Source organism: Chaetodon trifascialis, chromosome 23, assembly GCF_039877785.1.
Source record: "Chaetodon trifascialis isolate fChaTrf1 chromosome 23, fChaTrf1.hap1, whole genome shotgun sequence".
Classification (NCBI taxonomy): domain Eukaryota; kingdom Metazoa; phylum Chordata; class Actinopteri; order Chaetodontiformes; family Chaetodontidae; genus Chaetodon; species Chaetodon trifascialis.
Window position 1 is genome coordinate 6,660,314 of NC_092078.1, and position 22,447 is coordinate 6,682,760.

At 42.9% G+C, this 22,447-nt stretch overlaps 3 protein-coding genes and 1 non-coding gene across 4 annotated transcripts; 2 read left to right on the top strand and 2 right to left on the bottom strand.

The window, feature by feature from the left end:
• Positions 1-1,679: 1,679 nt before the first annotated feature.
• On the bottom strand, positions 1,680-3,226 carry LOC139351350 (E3 ubiquitin-protein ligase ARIH2-like). Its single transcript, XM_070993197.1, has 5 exons — positions 3,173-3,226; positions 2,869-3,065; positions 2,645-2,748; positions 2,237-2,392; positions 1,680-2,141 (listed from the first exon to the last, which is right to left on the bottom strand). Exons 2-5 carry the CDS (start codon positions 3,044-3,046, stop codon positions 1,680-1,682), a joined length of 900 nt encoding a protein of 299 aa, XP_070849298.1. The 5' UTR covers positions 3,047-3,065; positions 3,173-3,226.
• A 3,380-nt stretch (positions 3,227-6,606) lies between these two features.
• Positions 6,607-6,676, top strand: trnan-guu (transfer RNA asparagine (anticodon GUU)). Its single transcript has one exon. It is a non-coding gene; the product is annotated as a tRNA-Asn (tRNA).
• Positions 6,677-8,543: 1,867 nt separating this feature from the next.
• LOC139351349 (uncharacterized) lies at positions 8,544-10,569 on the bottom strand. The gene is made up of 5 exons (XM_070993196.1): positions 10,525-10,569; positions 10,219-10,418; positions 9,998-10,098; positions 9,648-9,803; positions 8,544-9,549 (listed from the first exon to the last, which is right to left on the bottom strand). Exons 2-5 carry the CDS (start codon positions 10,397-10,399, stop codon positions 9,088-9,090), a joined length of 900 nt encoding a protein of 299 aa, XP_070849297.1. The 5' UTR covers positions 10,400-10,418; positions 10,525-10,569; the 3' UTR covers positions 8,544-9,087.
• Positions 10,570-12,618: 2,049 nt separating this feature from the next.
• Positions 12,619-22,291, top strand: LOC139351540 (uncharacterized). Its single transcript, XM_070993483.1, has 17 exons — positions 12,619-12,834; positions 13,517-13,640; positions 13,845-13,895; positions 14,222-14,710; positions 15,173-15,223; positions 15,550-16,038; positions 18,543-18,639; positions 18,779-18,888; positions 18,958-19,028; positions 19,104-19,229; positions 19,320-19,415; positions 19,498-19,626; positions 20,253-20,381; positions 20,499-20,533; positions 20,666-20,697; positions 20,989-21,035; positions 21,347-22,291. Exons 2-17 carry the CDS (start codon positions 13,562-13,564, stop codon positions 21,482-21,484), a joined length of 2,169 nt encoding a protein of 722 aa, XP_070849584.1. The 5' UTR covers positions 12,619-12,834; positions 13,517-13,561; the 3' UTR covers positions 21,485-22,291.
• Positions 22,292-22,447: the final 156 nt, after the last annotated feature.

A 22,447-nucleotide genomic window follows, 5' to 3' on the forward strand; every position in this document is an offset into this window, starting at 1 on the left:
TCTTAGATCACATTTTTAATGTTTCGGCTACAATTACTAACTCTGGACTGGTTCAAATAAACTTTCAATTCACCCAATGGGGAGAGGAGCGAGAGCGCTGGCTGACGTCAGAGAAGCAGCGGGGGAAACAGCACATTAAGTCGGAATGTTTAATATTTTTACACTTAGACTGACACTACTACGTAGACATAAACATGTCGGACTTGGTTCTTGGAAAAATAAATAAAAAATAATAAATTAATAATAATAATAATAATAATAGTAACCTATAGCACAATGTAAACTCTGATTTTGTGGCTCATCATGAGGCATGCAGGGCGTTACTGCCTATGCTTGCTTTAAAAAGGACTTCACACAGTGACATTTCCTGTCCACTTTGGACCAGAGCAGTATCTTTATTGGTCTTTATGTTACAGGGAAAGCAGCAATGCAGCAGAACAAACAATCAGAAACAAAACTAGCATATGTGAAGTTAACAGATTGAATAAAGGTCTTATAGAGATCAAAATGACTACCTACAATAAAACTTTGATTTTTAAGAAGCTTAAGCAAAATGATTCTTACAAGAACAAACACATTTCTCCATGCTCGTGACATTAATATTGAAGTACAAACTGCCACTGTAAATATTTAAATTTTGGAAGGAAGGAAGGAAGTTGTTAAATTTTAGTACGAGTACACAAAAGATCTTCTAACTTCTAACTTCTAACAACTTCAATTGAGATGAACCCCTTGTATTTTTATTTTTATTTGCTTTTTTTTTTATTTTATTTTATTTTACATTATTGTTTTCAAACTGCACTGAACAGTGATTGAAGCTGTATCTTGACTCTGTATGTTGGAGGTGCGATTTTCCTTTCAATGTAAATCTGCACATATGGACAGAAATGAGTATGTCATTCATTTTATGTATTTATACTTGTTCAATAAAGATTAAAAAAAAAAAAAAGAAGCGAGGCACAGACACTCGACCGGGGTCCTGCGTAGATCCCGCCACGACAATTTTGCTGGCCTTAGTATTTCCTGTGTTTTATTTTGTGTGTGTGTGTGTGTGTGTGTGTGTGTGTGTGTGTGTGTGTGTGACAGACATGTGTATTGGTTCAATACTGGACGCAACATTTCATTGTCAGTTAAAGGACGATTACGTATTTTACGGGACGGGTGGCAACCCTACCTATAATTGAGCTGAACAGCCAATTATGTGGACAGATTGCTGCCCCATACAAAATAAAACAAATATAGAACAGAAATATGTCAGCTAAGACGCGACATTAATGATCCGTTAATGTCAGGAAGCACCCAACAAGCCATAGCTTCGATGAGCTATGGCAGATACAAGAGCAGATACATTTCAACGTGCTCATGACATTAACTTTGAAGTACAAATTGTCCCTGTAAATATTTAAATTGTGGAAGGAAGGAAGTTGTTAAATTTTAGTACGAGTACATGAAAGATCTTCTAACTTAATGAAAGCTGCTGCGGGGTTGCGTTTGTCACACTCTTGTGTATGCAGGACTGCAGGGAATCAAAGGGTGGAACCTAAATGCAGCACACAAACACAGGCAGGAAACCAAACTAACAGAACAGCCAGGCAACAACAACGGTTCACCTTTTTCCCAAAAGACAAAACAGAGAAAGGTGACAGTTGTGTTTGTTCTTCTATTTGAAATCAACAGAATTAAGTCATGCGGCAGGAAGGTATGGAGGTCTGCCTCGGTGCCACACCACCACTGCAGCCTGAGTAATATGAGCGTGGGTTTTGCCTCTGGCATGCCACCGTGGTTTGCAGGCACACGAAACAGAACTCCACCTTACACTGTGGACATGTGATGTTTTTACACTTAAGCCCACTATGCTCCACGACCATCCCACAGGTGGGGCAGGCACGAACGCAGGGACAGCCGGAGACGCCCTTCACATCCTCAAACTTGATATCTGGACAGTTTCTCAGCCTTTCCAGGAGCGGATTGGTGCAGCCATCATTTTGGCAGCGGTCTGAACGGGGCTTCGGACCTTCCCATTGCCTCAAACACTGCCAGCAGAACAGATAAGTGCTGCTTCTCTCGGCCGTGCACACTGTGCATTTGACGCTCAGGTCATTGAGGTTAGTTCTCACCACGTCGGTCTTGCAGCCAGGACACTGTTAAGAGAAGTTATACGAAAAAACACGAGATGCATTTTAAAGTCTGGACCTGTGTGCTCGGCATCAATAGATAATGTAACTGAGATACTTACCTCTTTCACATTCAAGTAACTGCTGGCAGCGTTACTGAACATTTTCCTCTCAAAGTAATCCCTCTCATCAGAGGTCAGAAGAGCCATCTTGCAAACTTCCGCATACGGCCACATAACATTACAGTTGGTTTGGCCGCACACAAAGCTGCAGTTACCCTTGGATATTAAAAAGAAGCACGTGAGAGAGTGAAAAATGCTCTTAAGCTGCAGTTATTTCAAGTTCAAACCTGCACCTTCAGAAAAAAAGCGTTTGATTTCCCACAATTCAACGTTTTTCTAAATGATAAATGAAACTTTTCTCTCCTACCAGCTCATAATTAAATATTACAACTCTATTTTCACTATGAAATGACTTTTTCATTAAACAAGCCGCCACTGTGCATAGTAAGTGGCGCGTAAAGAGCGCACCTCATCATCCAGCAACCTGCGGCACCAGGCGGTCAGAGACATCGGAGTGACGGCGTGACCGCAGGACATCTTCGCCTTCTTAGACCGGAAGCCTTCATAATAAACTACGAAACAAACAAAACAGGAAGAGAAGATAACGCACACATTTCAATGCAGGCGATGTGCAAATGAATCAAACAGCAGAAGCTTCTCCGCTCAGTGGTGATATTTTACATTTGACTTACAGTCTAAGACATCATCTTCATCGGTAAATCGAAGCGTTTTGTCCTGGGGGTCGTAACACTTTTCCTCTCCGCTGCTGGTCAGGGCTCCGAGGTCGGCCCTCGGTTGGATTATCTCATTACTTTCGATCTTGACGGGAGGTGTCCCTAACCCAGCCAAACGACCTAACCTGGTTAACATGCTGTCGTTGCTCTTTCCGCTGTCTGTGGCGCGAAAATAAAACACTTAGGTCAAACTTGCAAAAATATTCACAAATTCGTTGATCAAACGCTCATGAACGAAACATTGTTGATGTTGAAACGATACCTCTTTCGGACCAACTGCGCGTGCCGTCCTCCGCGCGAGACTAGTGTCAGTGGATGCTGCTTTGGGGCGGCTATGTAGCGAGTGCGCAGGGACCGTCTACAAAGTGCAAACACGAAAAGACAGAGAAGAAAACTCTTCAAGAACAGCAGTGTGATGCAGTGCGGTGTTACAAAAATCAGCCCGCACATGAGTGGTCTCCTGATGGTTATACAGCAATATTTAGATTAAAAACAATAACCATTTTGCATTATTTCTGGGAATTTTTAATCAATATTCAATAACTTCACTGTCATACAGTGCAGTGATGCCAAAGAGTAAGTGTTGCAGTGACGTGTAAGGTGATTTTTGTGACACTCCACCGCATAACAGTGAAATTATTGAATATTTGTCTTAATAGAAATTCCCCAAAATTATTAAAAAGCGAATCAGATCATCAGGAGGCCATTGGTGTGTGGGGAGATTTAGGTGACGCCGCACTGTGTAACAGGGAAGTTACTGAGTATTTTTATCCTGTATCTTTTCGTCTTTCACATTTGTAGACGGTCCCTGCACACTAGTCACTGCCCTGCACATAGGGACCAATGAAATGTGTTTCGCTGGGGTATCAGTCCTAAAGAGTTATGACAGATTTTATAATGCTTTAACTATTTACTTCTGCTTAAACCTTTCTGGTGTCCTGTAAGATTGGGCATGTCTACAGTCTCTACACTGCTCATGATGGAGACATTTGAAGCAGAAAACGCCCAAAGGCTCTCAACAAAACCCTAATTAGACCAAAGGGGGGACAGTGCGCTGATTACTTGCAAGCTGGTTTGGCCTGGTGTTGTCTAAAATTTGCTTTAATGCTGAGAAAATGCGCAAAATCCAATGCTGTGCTTCTGTGTTTATTTGAGTGAAAACTGCAAATTAAGTAAACTTTCAAAGGTCATCTGTCATTGAGTGTTCTGTGTCTTTATATTTCTTTGCTGGTGAATATTTATGAGGAAAGAACAGCTTCAAGAAGATGCATAATGAATCTGTGCATTCGGTTCATTCTTAACTTAGCCTTTGGACTCTGCCTGTACAGAGTCAACAGCACGGTCACATTTGCAACTTCATACTTAGAGTCCAGTATGTGAATGTGATGGGGAAGTGAATTCCAGAGTTTGGGTGCAGAACAGGAGGAGGCCCTGGCACCCATTGTACTAAGGTTAAAGATAGGCTGTGCTAGTTGATTGGCTGATGAGGAACAAAGAGAACGAGAGGTAGAGTGCATCTGCAGTTGGTCTGTGAGATGGGTGTGATTCAGGGAGCCAGGGAACTCGCACTAGTAAAGGGGTGACATGTTCAGTGTATTTTGTGCATGTGATGATCCGTGCTGCAGAGTTCTGAATGAGTTGAAATCTATGAGCTAGTTTATTGGGGATGCCTGCCAGGATTGCATTACAGTAGTCGATGCGAGATGTAACCAGAGCATAGACCAAGATTTCAGTGGAGTGTTGTGTTAGAGCAGGGCGGAGTCTGGAAATATTACGTAAGTGGAAAAAGTAATGCGGGAGATATTATTGATATGATTTGAAAAGGAGAGAATACTGTCCAGGATAACTCCAAGGCTCTTGACCTGTGTGGAGACAGGAATGATGGTGTCAGCAATTGGGAGGGAACAAATACTATTTTGGCAAGCGTGGATTTTGTGCCAATGAGCAGTAGCTCGGTTTCACTGTTATTTAGTTATAGGTAATTTTTTGTCATCCATATTTGTATGTCATGCAGACAGGCAGTAAGGCTAGTGGGGGCCAGAGTGGAAGTGGGCTCAGTGGACAGATATAGCTGAGTATCATCAGCGTAGCAATGAAAGTGAATACCATAGTGGTGGAAGATTTTGCCAAGAGGGAGGAGGTAAATGATGAACAGGAGTGATCCTAACACTGAACCCTGAGGAATGCCATGGTGAACTGTGGTGCTTTCAGAACAGTAGTTCTGTATCTGAACAAAGTGTGTTCTACCCGTAAGGTTAGAGGCAAATCACCGGTACACAGTGCCCCTGATTCCAATGGTAGCCAGTCTATCTAGGAGAATTTGATGCGATACGGTATCAAAGGCTTCTGTGAGATCAAGGAGGATGCTCATTTTAATTCAAATTAGCCTCATTAGAAAACATGGCAAAACAAACAGTAAATATACCATTAACTAAATGAATCAAGGCATCATAGAAATCATCAAAGTAGATGTAAGAAACAGTAGAAGTAAACAGCAAACGCGATTGGGTGGGGCTTCAAGATGGAGGCTGAGCCCACTACTTCATAATCTAAAGGAGTCTCTGTGGTGCCATTGGTTAGCACATTCAGCTGTTAACTGAAAAGTTGGTGGTTCAAGCCCACCCTGGGATGTTTTCATCTTAACTGACCAGGTGGAGGATAGTTAACACTACACACTACACTGATAATCATAACAAGGAGGGGTGTGAGGGTGAGAGCAAAACCAATGACTTCAGGAAGCAATCAATCATTAACAGTATAATTAGCTGAAAGGTTGGCAGTTCAAGCCCACTAAGAGGCACTTTCATCTGAACTAACCAAATACCTTTATGTAAATCAATTAAGTGATGTCCGTGATGGTTACAGCTATAAAGATTAAATACAACCCCATTTCCAAAAAAGTTGGGATGCTGTGTAAAATGTAAATAGAAACACAATGTGATAATTTGCAAAACACTGAAAACTCATATTTAATGGAAAATAGTGCAAGGACAAGACATCAAATGTTGAAACAGGGAAAAATCCAGCAACACATTTCAAAAAAGGTTGCAACAAAAGTGGCAAACAAAGTGACAGCGGCAACAAAAGAAAGAACCTGGTGGAACTTCTCACAATGAATCAGATTAACTGGCAGCAGGTGAGTGACATGATTGGGTATAAAAAGAGCCTCCCAGAGAGGCTCACTCTTTCGGAAGTAAAGATGGGGAGGGGTTCACTGCTTTGTGACAGACTGTGCTGGAAAACAGTGCAACACTTTAAGAATAGTGTTTCTCAACATGACACTGCAAAGAATTTGGGGATTTCATTGTCTACAGTACATAATGTCCTTAAAAGATTCAGAAAACCGAAAGAAATCTCTGTATGCAAGGGATAAGGCCCCAAAACCAGCACAGGTCCAGATGGACTGGGGTGAAGTGGAAAACTGTCCTGTGGTCTGTTAAGTCACAATTTTTGGAAATCATGGGCACCATGTCCTCCAGACTAAAGAGGAGAGAGACCATCGGGCTTGTTCTCAGCAGACAGTTCAGAAGCCACAATCGTGAATGGGAAAACATTTCATTGTCATTTCTTTGCATTTTTCAGACTGTTATGCTGTTAGACTGAATAAAGCGTCTGCCCACGGCTAAGTTAATTACACTGGTGGGTGGGCGGGGCTTCTAGATCGAGGCCACACCCCCTAGTTTTCGCCCAAACGGGGTGTGGCGCAATCGGTTAGCGCATTTGGCTGTTAACCGAAAGGTTGGTGGTTCGAGCCCACCCAGGGACGTTTTCATCTTACCTGACCAGATACAGACACCAATACTTCAAATTTGACAGTACACAGACAGTCATGATCAGGAGAGAGGGTGGCTTAATGTAAATGAATAAAGTGGTGCGTTAACAGGGCTGACGATTACAGACAAAATCAAATGTATTACTGAGTTGCAGAGAGACAAGTAGAGACGCTCCGCGCAAAAGTCTGTCAAAATAAGATGTCAAGAGTATTCCCACTTGTTAATGATATTGTAACACTTGGTAAATGTAACCTAAGGCATCATCTCCATTGACACTTCACCTGCTCAGCTGTCAAATTGCTGCCTGTCTTCACCAAATGCGCGCTCATGTTCTCACTCAAATTCGCCTTTATAACAGGCCTGGGGGGTTTTTCCCTTTCTTCCGCCGTTCATTTGTGTGCAGTGAAGTCACGTGATTCTAAATGGTCCTATATGTGACGCAAATCATGAAAAAAAAAAAACCCTCAGCAGACGTTTATCTATCTGTAACCTACAGTTTCGCTTTCAGAATAAGCCAGTCTGAAGAGCGCTGCTGTCCATCCTGCACGGCAAAGCGGCGAAATGAGGTTCCAAGTCAGAGTCGTCGGACCCAAAAAAGCGGAGAAGATCATCGACCTGTGCTCTACGGAAGAAGAGATGAAGACGATCACTGTAGCGCAATTAAAAGTGAAAATCATTCAAGAATTCAAGACAAGTAAGTGTCATCTAATTTGTCGTCAAGCTATGACTGTCAGGCGCTGTCATGCAGGTCCAGGAGCGGGTTATTCTTACATTGCTACGATTGAAAGAAAATAAAATGAAATAAAAAATGAGAAGATGAATACCTGGCAGAATGGTGCGTTCACGGTCCACTGATCATAATCTACCACAGCTACTTATATTTGCATCAAACAGTCGTAATGCGTCAATACACAATCCTTCATATGCGTGGGAACAGCGGAGGTATGTCTTTGTGAAACTTCAACGTTTCTTGTAACCGAAAAATCACAATTGTGGCTAAAGAAGTGTGTGCGGCTTGTGACACGTGATTCTAGGCTAAATATATATACATATATGGATTGAAGAGCTGATAAACACATCAGCGATGTAACTGCCGCTTAACTACATTGCACCTGTCAGATGCGCACAAATACGCATGGCCACATTAAGCGCAAACGTCGTAATATTTTGAAGTAAAATAAAAAAGTTAAGGCGTAATTTAGAGAAGAAAATATGATAATGAAGGAGAAATCAGAGATTCCGGGAAGCGGCAGTGCACTGCTTTGTATTGGAAATGGGAAAACGAAAGTGTTGGAACTCATTCTGACGCTGACTGACTTTGCAGACGAGCCAGAAATAAACGCTGTTTGTGTTTGCCTTTAAGGTGATGATGTCCGGATCGTGTTCGGAAAGGAGCAACTGGAGGAGAACAAAACACTGTTTTCCTATGGAGTCCGACACATGTCCATTATCCACACACTGCTGCAGATGCCTGGAGGACTCTGACGTGAAGGAGGACGGAGAAAAGACGCCCAACAATGGAAAATCAGTGTTCTGCTGACCAAAACCAATGTGTTCAAATTCCCTGCCTTTACTCAATACCTCTTGTTTACAAGCTATTTTGCCTCCTTGGACGTTTTTAACCACTTGAATGTAAAAAAAACTCTTCAACCTACATTAAAACGAAACTCAAAAGTCATTATGTGTCTTTGTAACTCCTTAAAGCCGTCTGCCCTGTCCTCTGCCCTGCCCATGCTGAGACATGTGTCACCCTGACATGCATCTCCTTCAGATGATGTCTAAACATTTCCTGCTTTCATCATGAGGCATGCAGGGCGTTACTGCCTATGCATGCTTCAAAAAGGACTTCACATCGTGACATTTCCTGTCCACTTTGGACCAGAGCAGTATCTTTATTGATCTTTATGTTACAGGGAAAGCAGCAATGCAGCAGAACAAACAATCAGAAACAAAACTAGCATATATGAACTTAACAGATTGAATAAAGGTCTTATAGAGATCAAAATGACTACCTACAATACAAATTAGATTTTTAAGAAGCTTAAGCAAAATGATTCTTACAAGAGCAGATACATTTCAACGTGCTCGTGACATTAATATTGAAGTACAAACTGCCACTGTAAATATTTAAATTTTGGAAGGAAGGAAGTTGCTAAATTTTAGTACAAGTACACAAAAGATCTTCTAACTTAATGAAAGCTGCTGTGGGGTTGCGTTTGTCACACTCTTGTGTATGCAGGGCTGCAGGGAATCAAAGGGTGGAACCTAAATGCAGCACACAGACACAGGCAGGAAACCAAACTAACAGAACAGCCAGGCAACAACAACGGTTCACCTTTTTCCCAAAAGACAAAACAGAAAAAGGTGACAGTTGTGTTTGTTCTTCTGTTTGAAATCAACAGAATTAAGTCATGCGGCAGGAAGGTATGGAGGTCTGCCTCGGTGCCACACCACCACTGCAGCCTGAGTAATATGAGTGTGGGTTTTGCCTCTGGCATGCCACCGTGGTTTGCAGGCACACGAAACAGAACTCCACCTTACACCGTGGACATGTGATGTTTTTACACTGAGAACCGTTATGCCCCACGACCATCCCACAGGTGGGGCAGGCACGAATGGAGGGACAGCCGGAGACGCCCTTCACATCCTCAAACTTGATATCTGGACAGTTTCTCAGAATTTCCAGGAGCGAATTGGTGCAGCCATCATTTTGGCAGCGGTCTGAACGGGGCACCGGACCTTTCCATTGCCTCAAACACTGCCAGCAGAACAGATAAGTGCTGCTTCTCTCGGCCGTGCACACTGTGCATTTGACGCTCAGGTCATAGAGGTCATCTCTCACCACGTTGGTCTTGCAGCCAGGACACTGTTAAGAGAAGTTATATGAAAAAACACAACAAGATTTGTTTTAAAGTCTGGACCTGTGTGCTCGGCATCAATAAATAATGTAACTGAGATACTTACCTCTTTCGCATTCAAGTAACTGCTGGCAGCGTTACTGAACATTTTCCTCTCAAAGTAATCCCTCTCATCAGAGGTCAGAAGAGCCATCTTGCAAACTTCCACATACGGCCACATAACATTACAGTTGGTTTGGCCGCACACAAAGCTGCAGTTACCCTTGGATATTAAAAAGAAACACGTGAGAGAGTGAAAAATGCTCTTAAGCTGCAGTTATTTCAAGTTCAAACCTGCACCTTCAGAAAAAAAGCGTTTGATTTCCCACAATTCAACGTTTTTCTAAATGCTAAATTAAACTTTTCTCTCCTACCAGCTCATAATTAAATATTGAAAGTGGCGCGTAAAGAGCGCACCTCATCCAGCAACCTGCGGCACCAGGCCGTCAGAGACATCGGAGTGACGGCGTGACCGCAGGACATCTTCGCCTTCTTAGACCGGAAGCCTTCATAATAAACTACGAGACAAACAAAACAGGAAGAGAAGATAACGCACACATTTCAATGCAGACGACGTGCAAATAAATCAAACAGCAGAAGCTTCTCCGCTCAGTGGTGATATTTTACATTTGACTTACAGTCTAAGACATCATCTTCATCGGTAAATCGAAGCGTTTTGTCCTGGGGGTCGTAACACTTTTCCTCTCCGCTGCTGGTCAGGGCTCTGACAGTCACAGTCCTCGGTTGGAATATCTCATTGCGTTCGATCTTGACTATAGGTGGCTCTAACCCAGCCAAACGACTGAACAGGTTGAACATGCTGTCGTTGCTCTTTCTGCTGTCAGTGGCGCGAAAATAAAACACAGATAAAATTTGCAACAAATATTCACAAATTCGTTGATCAAACGCTCATGAACGAAACATTGTTGATGTTGAAACGATACCTCTTTCGGACCAACTGCGCGTGCCGTCCTCCGCGCGAGACTAGTGTCAGTGGATGCTGCTTTGGGGCGGCTATGTAGCGAGTGCGCAGGGACCATCTACAAAGTGCAAACACGAAAAGACAGAGAAGAAAACTCTTCAAGAACAGCAGTGTGATGCAGTGCGGTATTACAAAAATCAGCCCGCACATGAGTGGTCTCCTGATGGTTATACAGCAATATTTAGATTAAAATCAATAACCATTTTGCATTATTTCTGGGAATTTTTAATCAATATTCAATAACTTCACTGTCATACAGTGCAGTGATGCCAAAAAGTAAGTGTTGCAGTGATGTGTAAGGTGATTTTTGTGACACTCCACCGCATAACAGTGAAATTATTGAATATTCGTCTCAATAGAAATTTCCCCAAATTATGCAAAGCGCATTTTTCCAATGTAAGTGTTGTAGTGTGACCATCAGGAGACCATTGGTGTGTGGGGAGATTTAGTTGAAGGTGCACTGTATAACAGGGAAGTTACTGAGTATTTTTGTCCTGTATCTTTTCGGTTTTTACATTTGTAGACGGTCCCTGCACACTAGCGTCACAGCTCTGGACTTAAGTACCAATGAAATGTCAGTCGGATGTCAGTCCTAAAGCAGTATTGCTCGAACTTTTCTGGTGCTATGTAAGATTTGGCATGTCTGCAGTCTCTACACTGCTCATGATGGAGACATTTGAAGCAGAAAACGCCCAAAGGCTCTCAAGAAAACCCTAATTAGACCAAAGGGGGGACAGTGCGCTGATTACTTGCAAGCTTGTTTGGCCAGATGTTGTCCAATATTTGCTTTAATGCTGAGAAAATGCGCAAAATCTAATGCTGTGTTTATTTGAGTGAAAGCTACAAATTAAGTAAACTTTTGAAGGTCATCTGTCATTGAGTGTTCTGTCTTTATATTTCTTTGCTGGTGAATATTTATGAGGAAAGAACAGCTTCAAGAAGATGCATAATGAATCTGTGCGTTCGGTTCATTCTGGTAAACCTGCAGAAAAAAACCCCTAACTTTGCCAGTGAACTCTGCCTGTACAGCAACAGCAGGGTCACATGTCACATTTGCACCTCCAGAAAAGGGAACTTCCTTACTTGGCTTGCTCGTGCGGTTTCCTTCAGCACTGCACTGCTATAAAACTGACTTTAACGTTCACAAAAAATACAGGAAATATAAGAGTGAGTGGAAAGTTTGCACAATGAAGCCAATGAAGAGGCAAAGCAATGTCAGGAGGCTACAACTGCTTGTTATTGTCATTCATTAGCAGTGAATAATAGGAGTGCATGATAATTTTATAGGCTATAAAGACCTACAGAAGGCTCATTTAACAGGTCACACCATAAGAGGGAGAAAGAGAGAGGATGGCACATCGATTTGATTATATTTCACATCAGGCAACATGGATTTAACCTCATCTGTCATCTCATCGTGTCTCATTCTGGACCTGCTGCCTGAAAGTATTCAGTTACTCCAAACTGGGGGACTTCTCAAAAATCACGTGGTTTCTTGGAAGGGTGGGACGGCCTCACATGCTTCTTGTCACTGTTTGCTTGCCAACAATATTCAGAGATCATTCGAGCTTCCAGGGGATTACCAGCAGAAAGAGAAAGTGTAAGACTGAAAGCGAAAGAGTGGGCGGCATAATGGGGTCTATTTGTGTTCATCTTTCCTTATCAGGGAACATGGACTTCACCTGCCTCTGACAGTCATCAGTCAGACCTAATCAGATGATGTCTGACAAACAGCGTTTGCCGGTCGGGACTTCTCAGAAATCACATGACTTCTCTGTAAGGTTTCGGTGGCCTCGTTTCCCCCTCATACACACACATATACACACATACACAGTTCACTGGGGGGCGGGGCGGGGGGTGGGGGTGGACGACTGCCGACTGTCACAGCCGAGCAGGTGCATTGACACCAAGAAATGTGAAATAACCGCATTAATACAAAGACATAACTGCATGGTTTGTGTTACCAGGATCTTTTAGTCTCGAGCACTCTCGCCTTTATACGCGCACTGCAGTGCATCCTGTTAGATGAATAATGAAAATTCACTTCTCGGTTCTCAGTACGCGGTGACACCCTGAGAGACCTCAAGACCGATACAGACACAGGAAGGGAGGGGAAGGCGACAGTCCTCTTCAGACTTTGTTCAGGCTGAACCTGTGCGAGCTGTGGCTGAGCGACAGGGCGGATGACTGACAGCCGCCGGTGGCGCAAACGAAAGTGAAAGTTGTGTCTCGCAGCCTGCATTTCTGCGGCAGGCGTGATCGGTGCACGACGGTAAGCACGATGTCTCTCTGTCTCTCTTCTTACGCTTCAAAGAGATGTGATGTCTCGTGTCGGATAGTTAGAAATTTCACTTTTTACTGTCATTTGCTTTTAGTGCCACGATGCGGGCAGAGGCTGCGGTATCAATGCTGTTTTGAAAGTCCTGAAAACAGATTTGCGCTTTTTAGGTCATTCTCTATTTCACAAGGATGGAGAAGCAACCGCACCTCGTACTTATTAAATATACTGTTTCATACGTCATCATCATGAGATCCAGAGTTAGTTTGACAAAAGTAAATATGTCTCTGCATTGATGAGCATCTGAGTTTACTGTTTTTACAGATTGCTTTTTTTTTGATAACCACATTTCAGCATATAAGCCTAACAAGGTCTAAATTAGACAGGAAATCTACAAATAGTGGAACACAAGTCATAAGACCATAGCTTGTGAAGGTGCTCTGATTGGTTGCGTGTTTTGCTCCTTTCATAGGACGTCAACGGAAGTGAAGAGTTATAAAATGAGTATGGAGGATAAAATAGATCCCGTTATAAAGACAATGCATCAGTCAGAGGGACAGCTCATGACATGAAACTGAAAATTTGCAAAAACCGTGCGACAGTGTGTGAAATGATACGCAGTGGTCTGAATGCACAGGAAAATATGTGTGAGAAATGAATGCACGATCTGTTTCAGCATTACTCAATTGAAAAGACAAGCAGCAAGTTGGAAGAGGCTGAGATGGAAGATTACTCCTTTCCTAATCTCAGTAAAGGACGTCGTGGTGACGGGACAAACGCAGATAAGGAGGAACAAACAGGTAATAAAGAATGTGCTTGAGTGAAGTAGGCCTGTTGTAGGGTTGGTTGATCTGTGGTATGACCTGAAGTTCAACACCCGCCACCAAATATTTCTACTGTGTACGTAATGCTCACTTCTCTGAAATGTGACACATGAGGATGAAAATGTAAGCTGAAACATAAGCGTTACTGAATAACTTCCCTTCTTTCCTTCATACCCACAGCTGCTAAGAAGCCCCGTGTGACCACCTCAGAAGGTCCGACAGACGCTGGAGGTGAGCGGCAGGGTGAAACAGGTAACCTTGAAGTTATTGGTGGTGGTGCAGAGGGCGGTGTCTGGTGACTCAGCATCAACCCAACAGCAGGAGTGGAACAGCATCACACCACCGAGCCCTGATGCCAAAAGCAACAATCCCATTTCTAGAGTCCGATTCTGTGCATGCCTCTTATGATCAATTCTAAATATACCATGGAAACAGTTAAATAAGAGCTAAACACTGACACAGCCAGGGCCAATCGGTAAAGACGTCGTATAAGAAAAGTAGATTAAAGATGCTCTGATGAAATTAATATATGATCATATGTTCTCTTCACTTCAAAGCCATGGAGTGTCAGACAGCCTGTGAGACCAATTCAGAAGGCCAGACAGGCAATACATGGCAAAAACATCCGGGTGAACTGATGCCACATGCTGCTGAAAAGAAAGAGACGAGAAACAGAGGACGGCATGAAGAGGATGAGGTCCAGGCAGAAAGGCGTGAGGCATCAAGCCATCAGGCTGGAGGAGTGGAGCGCCATGGAGGACGTGAAGCAGTGAAGATGCTGATAGATATAGAACCTCCTCATCCATCAGTCGGTGAAACAAACCGTGAAAGAAGAGGTGACGACTGGGGAACACCGAGGGAAGTGAAAAGCAGCAGAGATGAAGAGAAACAGAGAAATCTGCCTCCGTATGGAGACCCTCGATATGTCAGCGTCACAGAAACAAGCACAACTGAAATGAAACATGGCGCTGCTCTTGGACGAAAGGCGTACTACACTGAACATTATCTGGATCAAAAGAGAATGACATACGATGGGACACGAGGAGGTACAGTATTAGAAATCAGATAGTTGGAAAAGAGTATTTTAGATCATTTTGTGTGTGCTCAAAATTGATCCAATTGTGAAAATCAACTCATTTATTACAGTGAATTTTGACCATGCTAGCAGCTCTGTGAGGCTGTACTGACACACTACTGTACATTGAGCTAAATGCTAACACAAGACGCTCACAGTGACAAGGCTGACATTATGGCGTCAGGCAGGTTTAATATCTAATATGTTTTTTCAGGTTAGCATGTTAACATTTGCTGATTATCACTGAAGAGAAAGTACAGCTGAGGCTGATGGGAGTGTCGTTAGCTCAGCGTGTTGTTAGCCATATGTACTGGACAAAGTTACATTTTAACCTGATAACCACATGAAAACGTAAGCTATCACATAGTTTAATAGAAACAGATTTTTTGCAAAATGTGTTACTGAATAATTGATATTTCCTTCAAACCCACAGCTGCTAAGACGCCCCGTGTGACCACTTCAGAAGGTCCGACAGACGCTGGAGGTGAGCGGCAGGGTGAAACAGGTAACCTTGAAGTTATTGGTGGTGGTGCAGAGGGCGGTGTCTGGTGACTCAGCATCAACCCAACAGCAGGAGTGGAACAACATCACACCACCGAGCCCTGATGCCAAAAGCAACAATCCCATTTCTAGAGTCCGATTCTGTGCATGCCTCTTATGATCAATTCTAAATATACCATGGAAACAGTTAAATAAGAGCTAAACACTGACACAGCCAGGGCCAATCGGTAAACACGTCGTATAAGAAAAGTAGATCAAAGATGCTCTGATGAAATTAATATATGATCATATGTTCTCTTCACTTCAAAGCCATGGAGTGTCAGACAGCCTGTGAGACCAATTCAGAAGGCCAGACAGGCAATACATGGCAAAAACATCCGGGTGAACTGATGCCACATGCTGCTGAAAAGAAAGAGACGAGAAACAGAGGACGGCATGAAGAGGATGAGGTCCAGGCAGAAAGGCGTGAGGCATCAAGCCATCAGGCTGGAGGAGTGGAGCGCCATGGAGGACGTGAAGCAGTGAAGATGCTGATAGATATAGAACCTCCTCATCCATCAGTCGGTGAAACAAACCGTGAAAGAAGAGGTGACGACTGGGGAACACCGAGGGAAGTGAAAAGCAGCAGAGATGAAGAGAAACAGAGAAATCTGCCTCCGTATGGAGACCCTCGATATGTCAGCGTCACAGAAACAAGCACAACTGAAATGAAACATGGCGCTGCTCTTGGACGAAAGGCGTACTACACTGAACATTATCTGGATCAAAAGAGAATGACATACGATGGGACACGAGGAGGTACAGTATTAGAAATCAGATAGTTGGAAAAGAGTATTTTAGATCATTTTGTGTTTGCTCAAAATTGATCCAATTGTGAAAATCAACTCATTTATTACAGTGAATTTTGACCATGCTAGCAGCTCTGTGAGGCTGTACTGACACACTACTGTACATTGAGCTAAATGCTAACACAAGACGCTCACAGTGACAAGGCTGACATTATGGTGTCAGGCAGGTTTAATATCTAATATGTTTTTTCAGGTTAGCATGTTAACATTTGCTGATTATCACTGAAGAGAAAGTACAGCTGAGGCTGATGGGAGTGTCGTTAGCTCAGCGTGTTGTTAGCCATATGTACTGGACAAAGTTACATTTTAACCTGATAACCACATGAAAACGTAAGCTATCACATAGTTTAATAGAAACAGATTTTTTGCAAAATGTGTTACTGAATAATTGATATTTCCTTCAAACCCACAGCTGCTAAGACGCCCCGTGTGACCACTTCAGAAGGTCCGACAGACGCTGGAGGTGAGCGGCAGGGTGAAACAGGTAACCTTGAAGTTATTGGTGGTGGTGCAGAGGGCGGTGTCTGGTGACTCAGCATCAACCCAACAGCAGGAGTGGAACAACATCACACCACCGAGCCCTGATGCCAAAAGCAACAATCCCATTTCTAGAGTCCGATTCTGTGCATGCCTCTTATGATCAATTCTAAATATACCATGGAAACAGTTAAATAAGAGCTAAACACTGACACAGCCAGGGCCAATCGGTAAAGACGTCGTATAAGAAAAGTAGATTAAAGATGCTCTGATGAAATTAATATATGATCATATGTTCTCTTCACTTCAAAGCCATGGAGTGTCAGACAGCCTGTGAGACCAATTCAGAAGGCCAGACAGGCAATACATGGCAAAAACATCCGGGTGAACTGATGCCACATGCTGCTGAAAAGAAAGAGACGAGAAACAGAGGACGGCATGAAGAGGATGAGGTCCAGGCAGAAAGGCGTGAGGCATCAAGCCATCAGGCTGGAGGAGTGGAGCGCCATGGAGGACGTGAAGCAGTGAAGATGCTGATAGATATAGAACCTCCTCATCCATCAGTCGGTGAAACAAACCGTGAAAGAAGAGGTGACGACTGGGGAACACCGAGGGAAGTGAAAAGCAGCAGAGATGAAGAGAAACAGAGAAATCTGCCTCCGTATGGAGACCCTCGATATGTCAGCGTCACAGAAACAAGCACAACTGAAATGAAACATGGCGCTGCTCTTGGACGAAAGGCGTACTACACTGAACATTATCTGGATCAAAAGAGAATGACATACGATGGGACACGAGGAGGTACAGTATTAGAAATCAGATAGTTGGAAAAGAGTATTTTAGATCATTTTGTGTTTGCTCAAAATTGATCCAATTGTGAAAATCAACTCATTTATTACAGTGAATTTTGACCATGCTAGCAGCTCTGTGAGGCTGTACTGACACACTACTGTACATTGAGCTAAATGCTAACACAAGACGCTCACAGTGACAAGGCTGACATTATGGTGTCAGGCAGGTTTAATATTTAATATGTTTTTTCAGGTTAGCATGTTAACATTTGGGGCTGCACGGTGGCGCAGCAGGTAGTGCGGGTGCCTCACAGCAAGAAGGTTGCCGGTTCGATCCCCGGGTCAGGCGGGGCCTTTCTGTGTGAAGTTTGCATGTTCTTCCCGTGCATGCATGGGTTCTCTCCGGGTACTCCGGCTTCCTCCCACAGACCAAAAACATGCTCATTAGGTTAATTGATGACTCTAAATTGTCCCTAGGTGTGAGTGTGAGCGTGAATGTTTGTTTGTCCTTGTATGTGGCCCTGCAATCGGCTGGCGACCGGTTCAGGGTGTACCCCGCCTCTCGCCCATTGTAGCTGGGATAGGCTCCAGCCCCCCGCAACCCCGAAAGGGATAAGCGGTATAGATAATGGATGGATGGATGGATGTTAACATTTGCTGATTATCACTGAAGAGAAAGTACAGCTGAGGCTGATGGGAGTGTCGTTAGCTCAGCGTGTTGTTAGCCATATGTACTGGACAAAGTTACATTTTAACCTGATGATAACAATCGAGGACGGGTCGGGGATCGTCAGAGTCCCTGGAATTCACCCTGTGAGAATTCATCCAGTGCTCGTTGAGACGTTTCACTAAAAGCCAAAAACGTTATGCTAACAGTGGCGCTGCGGGACAAGTCAGGGATCACCGTCGTCATCATAGTAACCCATTATTATTAATTTTCTACTTGTGCAAATTCACAATCGTCCATGATTTTTTTTAAATTTTCTAGCCTTTTTATTGCTGTTTGTTCTTTTTCGACCTCTCCTTTATTATTCCTGCCGTCGTAACACGTCTTATCTTAACTGATGAGCCATATAAGTATGGCATGGGACATAACCGTTTTTCTCCTAAACTGTTGGCTGAAATAATAATTAACTCTGAGGGAATGGAGATGGTGTACTGACACTGTGTTTTTCTGTGTTTTAAGTCAAACTGCCACACTATGGCCTGTATAATCAGGGCGCCACATGTTACCTCAACAGTGTCCTGCAAGTTCTCTCCATGACAACCGAGATGCATGACAGGTTTGAGCTGCTTTCACCTGAAGCAAATCTACTATATTCTGTAAAATATTCACAGGAAACACATTATAAAGTGATTTGTTTGAGTCTGTATGAGCAGGAAACATTCACTGTTCACTGAGAAACCGCTCTTTCTCTAAAGGTTGGATTCAAAATCAGAGACCGATCAAGAGCTGAGAAAACTCTTTAAAGGCCTGAAGGAACACTCATGTGGAACAGAAGACATCACGAGCAGTCTGAAGATTGGAAATGGTAAGTTGGACAGTGATAAACTGGTTAGAAATGAATGTATCAGATTCATTTGAATTGATCTTTTTGCAGTTAGCGAACAGCGGGATGCAGCTGAATGCCTGGAGTTGATTTTACGTGAGATCTCCCCTCAAGCCTCGAAGGTGAGCACACGGGAAGTGTTATTTACATCAGAGCAGATCAGAATGCTGCGTTCTAACTGTTATTTCTATCTCAAGGTTTTCCACGGAGAGCTGGCGTACAAGACAAAATGCTGCAAAGACCACATCATCAACGAAGAGGCGAATGAATTCTGGACTCTTCCGCTGTCGCTGGAAGATGTCCGTGGTGCGATCTACAGTGTGGTAAGCAGCCGGAGTTCACGCTTTGAGTTCTGTCTTTGAATGTGACGTGAGGCTGCTGACTCGGTATTTCTGGCATTTGTGTTTCCACAGGAAAAAAGCATGGAGAGCTTCTTCGTGACAAAATCAATTACCGAAAGCTGCAAAGTGTACTGCAACGACTGCGACGACGAAACAGACGCAACAAGCGTGAGTCTTGACTTTGAAATGGACAACACTGAGAAGAAATGACGTCATGCATCGTGTCTGATAATGTTTTTTTGTCGTTCAGGGCTGTGAGATGGTGGAACAGCCTCAGATTTTGACTCTGCTCCTCAAGAGATTTGACTTTGACGACTACACCATGTCATATGTCAAATTAGGCTGCTGTGTGGAGGTGCCATCCCTACTGCAGTTAAAGGCAAGGAGAAAGTATTTAAATGTGATCCACATTCCCTTTAAGCGACTGTTAAAATCTTTCCACGTACCTGACTGCATCCCAGATGAAAAAAATATTCTACTTACACTTTTTGAAGCTTGTACTAAGTACACTTTGTGCTATTTTTGTCACCTTCAACTATACTTAAGTGTACTCAACCACCACCTCTTGAACTGAAAATAATGTGTGCTAAATTGGCTTTTTACCAGTGAAAATCAGGATTCATGAGCATTTAAAATATAAATGCAGTACAATTGTTCCATATCAGCAATGTGTTGGAAATATACTTAAATATACTCAAAATGAAGTGAAATCAAAGTACACTTTAATTAAGCATGCTAATGCTAATGCTAATAGCGTATTACAAAGGACTTGAAAATAAGTTTACTTTTCACAAATACACTTTATTACTATTAAAGGTATTTGTAATTTAGTACAATTTTAAAGAGTACTTGGAAATACCACTTTAAGTATTGCAGAATTAATATATATATGAATACATTTAAGTAGAACTGAATGACATCTATTTAAAATTATATGTCAAATGTGTTTCCATTTCGTAATTCTGTTTCTAAAAAGTGTCCTACCGTTCGACCTCTTCACTATAGGACAAGAAGTACAAGCTGTACGGGATGGTGAACCACAGTGGGAGTCTTAGAGGTGGACATTACACAGCCACCATCCTGTCCAGTAAGGACAACAGCTGGTACAGGTTTGATGACACTCGTGTCTTCAAGGTGAGGACGATTTGTCTTCTTCTGTCCCCTCGGGATGGTGCACACTCAAAGCAACGCAGCAGAAAGCTCGAGCAGTGAATGGAAATGTGTTTGCTTTGTTTTTGTTGAATGGTGCAGGTGGAGAATCCCTTTGCAAGCTCCATTACCTACAAGTAAGTTTGCTGAACTTCACTTTACTGAACTTCATCCATAATAATTGAGACATATTAGGCCACACTCTCCTCTATGTCGTCGTGTTTTTGTTGGTCTGTGCAAACAATAACTTCAGAATCACTGTTCACCAGGTCCAGGAGTGTCTATCTTCTCATGTACAGAGGTAGGACCATAAGAATACATAAACAAGTCACTGAAGATATGGTTGAAATATTAACAGATGATAGCTAAGTATAGGATTTGTTCCTCACTTCAAAACCGGGAAGTTTCAGATGCCTGTGAGACTAATTCAGAGCTGTGCTGCTGGCTAATGGCTAATGCTAATGGATAATAAAAATACCACCAAAGAATGTTAGTTTCTTCCCCCAAAGGCACCATAGCTTGACATTTAGACTTGTAAACTGATATTGATACAGATCATTACTGAATATTTGACCTTTCTCCCATTTTAAAGCCACAGACTCTCAGGAGACCATTGACACCAAGCACAGCGGAGACGAGGTAGAACGCAAAAGTAGGAGAAATAAATACATTAAAAAGCACAAAGACTGGACAAGTTGAAAGAGTGAGGCCTGGGTGAGAATAGGATGAAGGACATTGAGCCATCCAGCTCGACCAGAGCATGTTAACGCATACTCTGGTTCACCTGAGACGACTTTGTCTGCCTTACTTCATTCAAACAAATCCAAATCACATTCACTGTGCTTCAGATATTCAAGTGCTGCTCAAACCTTGACAAAAGCCAGATCTTGCTTTCTGTGTTACCTTACGTTTGCCCGAGGAAAAAAATTTCTGTTTTTCTTCTCTACCAGACGAAGACTCTCCACCAGCCGACGGAAGAGCCTTCCAAATCAAGAGAATCATCCGTCGTGTTGTTCCTTATTGTCTTCTGCTGTACGTTGTGGCTTGGGGCTGTGATTTTTGCAATAGCAAGTTTTTCGATCCTTTAACTAACCGGAATGTAATTCAGAGGAATGTTTTGTTTCAGTATTTATTGTATCCTGTCAGGAAAGTACTGAAATTGTGCCATGTGAGGACTCTAGCTGAATAAAGCGTAGTGTCATAGCCTATCACTGGATGGGCCGGCCCACAGGTGCAGCAGCCCACTGGGATTTTGCCCGCTTTGCCTGATGGCCAGTGGGCTACATGCCTGCATCCTGTGTCGGGTCAGAAGTGCAAATACTGCAAACAATCTGATGTAAAAGTAATCAATAGCTTTTGGTCCTGCATGCTTTCAGCTGGAGAGACGTTTCAAATTTCAACTTGCTCAGCTCTCAAATCCGCTTCAGCCTGCTCGACTTTGAAGTTCTTCTGCATCCTTTCAGCTGCAGGCGTCACTATAATGTTAGACGTCGTTAGACGACGTTAGGCGTCCGGCTTTTTCGTGTCTTTGGCAGTTGTTGAATCATCGCTGCGTAAAGCGTGTGTGTTTTTTTGGTCTGATTGTTCTTTTTAGCCACTTTTAACCCCTCAGAAGCAGAGTGCCGGTCGTTCACACGCCTTGTGGGACTGGCAGTCGGCAGTTTGAATCCCCTCCAGAGCACATTAGGTGAAAAATTGCTTTAAGAACAGAATCATGTCAAACACAGTTGATTGGATAATTGATTACACCTGCAGCATTTATTACTATCATATCATTTCACAGTTGTGTCTCTCCTGTTTAAGTGTTAATGATTGTATTGTATGCTGTATTGTTCTTGTTAAACCAGATGAAACTGATGTGACTGACCATGTGAAACAGTAAAGTGCCTGTGATTAATCAGTATTCCATTAATCAAATAAAAATAAAATTTCCATTGCTGTGTTTTAGTAAGTGTCATAAACTACACCAAAACACTGGGACAAAGTCGTACATAGTGCAGCTAGCTGTGAGGTTGTGGAAAACGGTAATGCTCTTTAATGGTCTTATTTAT